The 7,821-nt window shown below is 37.6% G+C and overlaps 1 protein-coding gene across 1 annotated transcript; it reads right to left on the reverse strand.

Moving 5' to 3' along the window:
* LOC107621924 (protein DOG1-like 4) lies at positions 5,543 to 6,635 on the reverse strand. The gene has a single exon (XM_016323889.2). The coding sequence runs from the start codon at positions 6,477 to 6,479 to the stop codon at positions 5,724 to 5,726; it is 756 nt and encodes a 251-aa protein (XP_016179375.1). The 5' UTR covers positions 6,480 to 6,635; the 3' UTR covers positions 5,543 to 5,723.

Below are 7,821 nucleotides of genomic sequence, written 5' to 3' on the forward strand. Positions count from 1 at the left end.
TTATTATTCTTTGTTCTCGATTAACTATTCATGTTAAAAAATGTCGACTAAAATATGTTATTGAATTGATAAACTCAAGGAAATTAAGATGATGAGTAAGAGTAATAATAAAAAATAATAAATTCTGATAATTATCTAATATTTTTTTATTATGAAATAAAATTAATATTTAAATATTTTTGTTAATTTTTTAATTATATATTCAAAATTTATTTTGTTTTTTCATTAAATTTATAGACATTCTATACTTTTATGAATAGAAAGTATGAAAGTAATTATGTTAGAATATTTTTATAAGTCCAACACAAAAAATCGGGTTCTAAAGTATCAGAAGTTTCAATGATTAAGCATTTTTTAGAATTTTAAATAAGACATTACAAAAAGAATATTAACTCTAAATTACTCATTATAATGCCTAATAAGTTAATTTCATGAGATTAATTACTACATTACGAAGAAAATGAATTTTTTTTGAATTAAGAAGCGCTCAACACAACATGGTGGAGCAACCAGATCCAGGAAACAGAAGAAAATTTCAAAATACAAACATTACTAACAACCCTCAAAAGTGATATCAACCCCTCGTCATCTTCGGCATTGCCATCAACAACCAAAGGGAGCACCACCAAGCCACTCGTCAGAGAGCATAAAAGACCTGTTGATGATTTTCACTACTCCTGAGCCATGATTATTGAAGACTCTATCATTCCTCTCTAGCCAAATTGCCCAAACTACAGCAAAGAATCCAACCAACCACCTCTTTTTCTCAATCTTTCTCTATGCAGCATGCGTCCAGCTCTCAAAGTGTTGCTTCCGTGTATCTGGTATGGTCCATGACCTTCCGAGGGCGAAAAGCCACGCACACCACACCTACCAAGTGAGCTCGCAACCAAGAAACAGATGAAAAACAGACTCAACAGACTTACAACATAAATCACAGATATTATCAAGCTGACCAATAACACCTAGCCTGACCAGTCTTTCTTTAGTATTCACCCTCTCAATCAACACAAACCAAGTAAATAGTTCGACTCTGTGTGGGACGAAACCCCTCTAAATAGCACGAAACCCCTTTAAAGGAGCTAGTCGAGAAAATACCAATTGTATCAAATTTCCAAACGACCATATCCTCTCTCTCAGTTGTTAGCTTCACTGACATTAAGATCTCATGGAGTTGGTTCAAAAGTTCTAGTTCCCATTGAAACAACTGTCTCTTCCACTGGAAGCTCCATATCCACTCTAACCCATCCCAAAACCCATAGTCCCCTATAATAGACCCTTTAAGATTTGAGACTGAGAACAGTCTTGGAAACATATCCTTCAAGACCCCACCAAGTAGCCAGACATCCTCCCAAAAGCGGGTTGTTCTGCCATTCCCTACATCCATTGACAGGCCTCTGATCATCTTCTCCCTGATTTGTGGCTCCCTCATTCGAAGCTGACAAATATCCCTCCAAGGACCCCCTCTTGGAGGCACCGGTTGACCACGCAGCATCTCAGCAAGATTCATACTATTACAAGAACACACTACTTTCTTCCATTAGGGGCAATCCTCTTTCGAAAACCGCCACCACCATTTAAACAGAAGGGCTGTATTCTGAAGCACTGCATCTCCCACTCCCAATCCACCCACCTTTTTAGGAGCCATCACTACCTCCCATCTCACTAGTGGCATACCGGTCCTCCCGTCCTCTTTACTACACAAGAACCATCGTTGCAAGGCAATCAACTTCTCAGCTACTGCCTTTGGCATCTTGTACAAACTTAGATAGTATATAGGCAGGCTGTTAAGAACAGATTTTATGAGAACCAGCTTACCCGCTTTATTGAGGGTCTTTGCTTGCCACAGACTTAGCTTTTCTTCCACCTTATCAATATCTGGTTTCCATGTCTTCACTAGTCTCGAATTCACTCCCAAGGATATGCCAAGATACCGAATAGGGAGTGAGGCCTCTTTACATCCCAGCAAGCGACACATCTTACGCGCCCAACGCTGATCACAATTAACCAGAATGAAGTTGGACTTCTCGAAATTAATGCTCAACTCAGACATCATCTCAAAGCAGCACAGAAGACGCTTGTAATTCCGTATGGTCTCTTTCACTAGAGGGCAAAAGAGTATAGTGTCGTCCGCAAACTGTAAGTGCGACAATTCAATGTTATCTCATCCAACCAAGAGCGGAGATATGCGTCCATTCCTCACCGCCTCCCCAATCATCCTATGAAGAACATCAACAACTAGGACAAATAGAAAGGGCGACAAAGGATCTCCTTGTCGTAGACCCCTTTCCATTTTGAAAGGCTTAGTGGGGGTTCCATTAATAAAAACTGACATAGACGCCGAACATACACACTCCTTAATCCACCCCCACCACCTATGTCCAAAGCCCATCTTCTGCAAAACTATATCCATAAAATTCCATTTGACCTTATCATACGCTTTTTGAAAATCCAGCTTAATTATTGCTGAGCTCATTTTTCTTGACTTTAGCCACTGCACAGTTTCACAAGCTATCAAAGCCCCATCATGGATTTTTCTGCCCTGCACAAAACCACTCTGAGTCTCGCCTACTAGCCTTGGCATTACATGCCACATCCTCCGAACCAACACCTTAGATATGACCTTATAGACACAACCCACCATACTAATCGGACGAAGGTCTTTTATTTCTGTAGCTCCAATGAATTTCGGTGCCAACGCCACCCAAGTGACGTTCGAGCCCCTAGGTAACAAAACTGATTGGAAGAACCCCAACACTGCCTCCGTGAATTCCCTCCCAACTTCTGTCCAACACTTCTTGATGAAATTCATGTTATATCCATCACTTCTTGGTGCTTTCGATGACTCACAATCCCACAATGCAGACTTGATGTCTTTAGCACTCGGCATCAGCTCTAGCTCGGTTGCCTCCTTCCCAGTTATTTGCCTTACTAGCCCATCTCGAAATCCTATATTTGGTGATGTCTCCTGATAGTACAAGGCCTTATAGAAATCTCTTATAGCTACCTTGATCTGGGATTGATTTCTCACTAATCTTTCATAGAGTCTTAAGGCATCGATCCGATTGTTCCTCCTCCGAGCCGAGGCAATATTGTGGAAGTATCTAGTGTTTATATCCATCTCCTTTGCATGTCTAGATCGTGACATCTGTTTTCAATGGATTTCCTTCCTGATATACCATTTCTTACAAGAGCTCACAAGCGCCTTTCTACTAGCTTCCATTGTTCCATCATATATTCCTTGACTCACCATATCATCTACTTTCCTGATCTCCTCTTCAAACTTATTAATCCTCATGTCCATATCTCCAAAATTCTCCTTATGCCACCTCCCAGTGAAACTGTCAAAGCCTTCAACTTATCCATGAATTGAACATCCCTATACAGCTATACTCCTCCACTCCTCCTTCACCATCCTAAAAAAATCCTCATGAGTAAACCACGAATCCAGACTCCGAAAAGGTCTTTGCCCCACTCCCACTGTTGTGACGTTCATAATCATTGGACAATGGTCTGACAAACCTTTTGGACCTCCTCATAACATTGTTTCAGAAAACTCTTCTAGCCACTCCAAACTAACCAGGATTCTATCAATATGACTATATGACTGGCCTCTGAACCATGTGAATCGACGATCAGTTAAAGCTAGGTCCCTTAACTCCATATCATGAATCAAAGATTTAAACTTTGCTGCATACCTTGGCAGAGATGCAGTCCCGAGTCGTTCTTCCTCTTGAACAATCTCGTTAAAATCCCCCATAAAGCAGAAAGGTACCTGACATAACCTAGACAAGAAACTCAACTCTTTCCACACAACAAGTTTTACCTCCCTATCATGCTCACCATACACGAAGCAGAACGCACACCTAACATTAATTTTTAACAGCACTCCATCCACACATAACCACCTAGCTCCTTTATAACAGTTACTTAAGTTAAACAACGTCGCATCCCACATCAATAGCAGGCCTCCAGATGCACCTTCCACCTCCACACATTCCCACCTCACTCCATCATTACCCCATAGTTGCACAACATCAAATTTAGTCACCACCTCTTTCTTTGTCTCTATCAAGTCTAGCAGATGCACATTGAACTTCTTTCTAAAATTTTTTACCATACTCAATTTTTCAATCCCCGCTAACCCTGAATATTCCAAGATGCAAAAATTATTTTAAACCAGTTGTACACACCTTTTTCGTATTTTTCGGACGACTTCTTCTCGTTTTTTCTTTCTATTTAGCCTGCTTCTTCCTCAAAGCTATTTTCTCATTCTGGGCCTCAAGGATTGCCATGATATCCTCTTCCTCATTGTATAGCACCGCTCCAGATTCCACTGCTAGATCCCAAGCCTTTCTGTTTTCTTGCACTTCTTCCGCCCGTTTGGTGTCAGACGTCTCCGAAGCAACATCGCTCTCCACATCAATTTGTTCAAATCCCGCACCTGCTATAGCTCTCCCAATCCCCGCGGTATCCATCGTCGGCGTCTCCAATAAACCTTCCGCTTGAACGGCAGTTGGGCCAGCATTCGTAGTACCCGCTGGCAAACATTTTTGACAATGGCAATCTCCAGTGCATCGTGCTTCCACAACAAAATATCAAACAATTATGAGAATAGTAAATTATTCTCCTAAATCAACTTAACAACTCATAACCTCCATAAAACATAAGGAGAAGAGCTTATCACATCACAACCTCAATATATGCGCTATTCTAAATACGTACACTAAGGTATGATCTCTAACTTAGCTCCTCTATGACTCATACTAACTTGAGTGTCGGAGTCCTTGCACACAGAAATACCCTCACCATTGGGAATGACGAACTCAGAATATTATCAAGAACTTGGAATAGGAAAATGGCAAAAATTGTGTCTCCAGTCTATTCTCTACAATTTGGTTCACATGTGTCACTGGTCGATCTATCATCATACCATTACATGTGATGAAATTTTGAAGTGACAAATATCGCTAACATTTTATGTCATCAAGCAACATCAGCACACCATTAACGGAAAGGGTAACGGAAAATAGGTTAAATTAACTTGGTGTACTTTTGCCAAATTTCAAAAATGTATTTAGACAATTAAAATCTTAGAGATAATTTTGATATATGAATCTAAGTTTAGAGACTATTTTAAAGTTTAACTCCTTATAAAGATTATATTTGTAATAATAATTAAATTTTTTTTTGAATTTTTTCAATTATTTTGATTTTTTTTTCTGTTTTATTTCAAACTTGTAAATATATGCGAAGATTCCAATATCTAGTGGATATGAGGTTTCAATAAAGAATCTCAGAGAGGTGGGAGACGGGAGACATGTCTTCGTTTCCATGGAAACTTTGAATGTGAGGATGAAATCTAATACTTTTACAATCTAGTTAAAGTCGAATTGTTTAAAACACCACAAAAATGTCAAAGTCATTGTTAAAAAAAAAAAGCTATATTAAAGTTACTTTGACCGTAAGAGAAAGAAACAAAGTGATGTACTCTATCATTTCATTTCTTGTGTATTGAAAATAAATTGCAGCATTATAAAACTTTGAAAAAAAATAAAATATAATTAATTAGTACCTCAGAATAAAATATAAAAAGAACTTAGATAATAGTAACTAACACCTAATTAGCCAATCATAATATATACTATTAGCTATTACTACTTAATTATAATTCAAATTTTGCAATTAATATATACTATTAGCTATTACTACTTAATTATAATTCAAATTTTGCAATTGGATGACTGAATGGATTCTGCCAGAGAATGATAAATGGGGTGACAATTGTTACCCCATTGCCTGATGCGAAGTTGTATAGTAATATTAGCAACTAAGAAGTGAACACACTGTATTGACCGAAGAACGTCCAAAATTCCTTTCAGGGTCTTCAACCTCGCACAATCAGAAGTTTTCATTATTCTCTCCAATCCCCCAAACACATCCTTCATCGCCAACTGCACCATCTCATCATGATCTTTTCCATTATTATGTTTCTTCCACGTGGCTCTTCCGGAGAGCTTGGCCAGCTCCACGATTTTGCTATTCGCCATGGCAACCTGCTGCCTCTCCATCTCTCTCTCAACCTTTTCCTCCTCCATCTTCATCCTCATCCTTAACTCTCCTATCTTCCTCTGTTGCTCTTCTGTCATCCCAAATAAGTTATCTTTTTTGAGAGACTCCAGCACCTTGAAGACGGTGGAAGGCTTCCAACCCGTGATCCAGAGGTATGCAATTTCGAGAGGGGTCAACCAAGGCTGCGAAAAAAAGACAACAACGTCCTCGCGTGCCAGACTCCATTTCACGGTGTAGTACTCCTTGAAGTGTGTGGTAACTTTAGAAATCAGAGATTGAAGGTCCTGTTCGGTGAAAAGGTGGTGGTTGTTGGAAACGTGGAGAAGCTGGTGGAGGATCTCTTCGAGCTTCAAAATCCAGTTATCGTAGAACCCAGAGAACCGATCAACTACCGTGGGATTATTCATGATGATACAGCAGTAACAGAGTAATTGTGAAGAAATAAAGGGAATTGTGAAGCGTGAACACGTATGCTCTTAAAGAAGAAGGGAAAAAACAGATGTAAAGAAAAGGAAGAGACACCGTGACAGTAAGAGTATCAAATAGAGAGTGCATGGCTTACGCGTAGCAATTGTCTGTATCAATTATTTATGTTTCAGATGTCAGTATCAGACTTTTCTTTTTTTTTTTTGGTGACTTATNAAGTATGAAAGTAATTATTTTAGAATATTTTTATAAGTCTAACAAAAAATTGGGTTCAAGAGTATCAAAAGTTTCAATGATTAAGCGTTATTTAAAATTTTAAATAAGACATTACAAAAAGAATATTAACTCTAAATCACTCATTATAATGCTTAATAGGTTAATTTTATGAGGTTAATTACTAATTTACTACATTATAAAGAGAATGTCATAATATAAACTATATATAGACCTAAAGAGCATTGTATTAACATATAATACCACAATAAAATATCAAACAATTATGAGAATAGTAAATTAGTCTCCTAAATCAACTTAACAACTCATAACCTCCAAGAAATATAAGGAAAAGAGTTTATGACATCATAACCTCAAAATATATGCACTATTCTAAATGTGTCAGAGTCCTTGTACACAGGAATATCCCCACCATTGGGAATGACTCAGAATATTATTAAGAACTTGGAATAAGAAAATGGCAGAAATATGGTGCCTCCAGTCTATTCTCTACAATTTGGTTCAAGCTTGTAGCACGTAACACAATTTCCACGTCAGTATTTCACATGTCACTAGTGGATCTATCATCATATCATTACATGTGGTAAAACTTTGAACTGTCAAATATCACTAACATTTTACGTTATCAAGCTACATCAGCACGCCGTTAATCGAAAATAAGTTAAATTAACTTGGTGTATTTTTGCCAAATTTTAAGAATATAATTGATGCAATTAAAATCTTAGTTTAAAGACTATTTTGGAGTTTGATTCTCTATAAAAATTATGTTTGTAATAATAATTAAATATTTTTTTGAATTTTTTCAATTATTTTGATTTTGTTTTTCTGTTTTGTTTCGAACTTATAGATATATTCGAATATTCGAATATCCAGTGGATATGGAGTCTCAATAAAGAATCTCCGGAGATGGGAGACGGGAGGCATGTCTTCGTTTCCATGGAACTTTTTGCCATTCCTATCTCCATTCTCCTCCTTTTTTTTTTCTTACTATAATTTTCTATTGGTAATAATTTCCGCTGGTTTTGCAAAGCAGAATGCAGCTGTAATCACACACATTGTTTAGCTTCAAAATAAGTTTAGCTGATTTGG

The sequence above is a fragment of the Arachis ipaensis genome, chromosome B10 (assembly GCF_000816755.2).
Source record: "Arachis ipaensis cultivar K30076 chromosome B10, Araip1.1, whole genome shotgun sequence".
Taxonomy (NCBI): domain Eukaryota; kingdom Viridiplantae; phylum Streptophyta; class Magnoliopsida; order Fabales; family Fabaceae; genus Arachis; species Arachis ipaensis.

Excerpts from the sequence above, each read along its gene's own strand:
- LOC107621924 (XM_016323889.2), bottom strand. The coding sequence starts at position 6,479 with ATGAATAATCCCACGGTAGTTGATCGGTTCTCTGGGTTCTACGATAAC.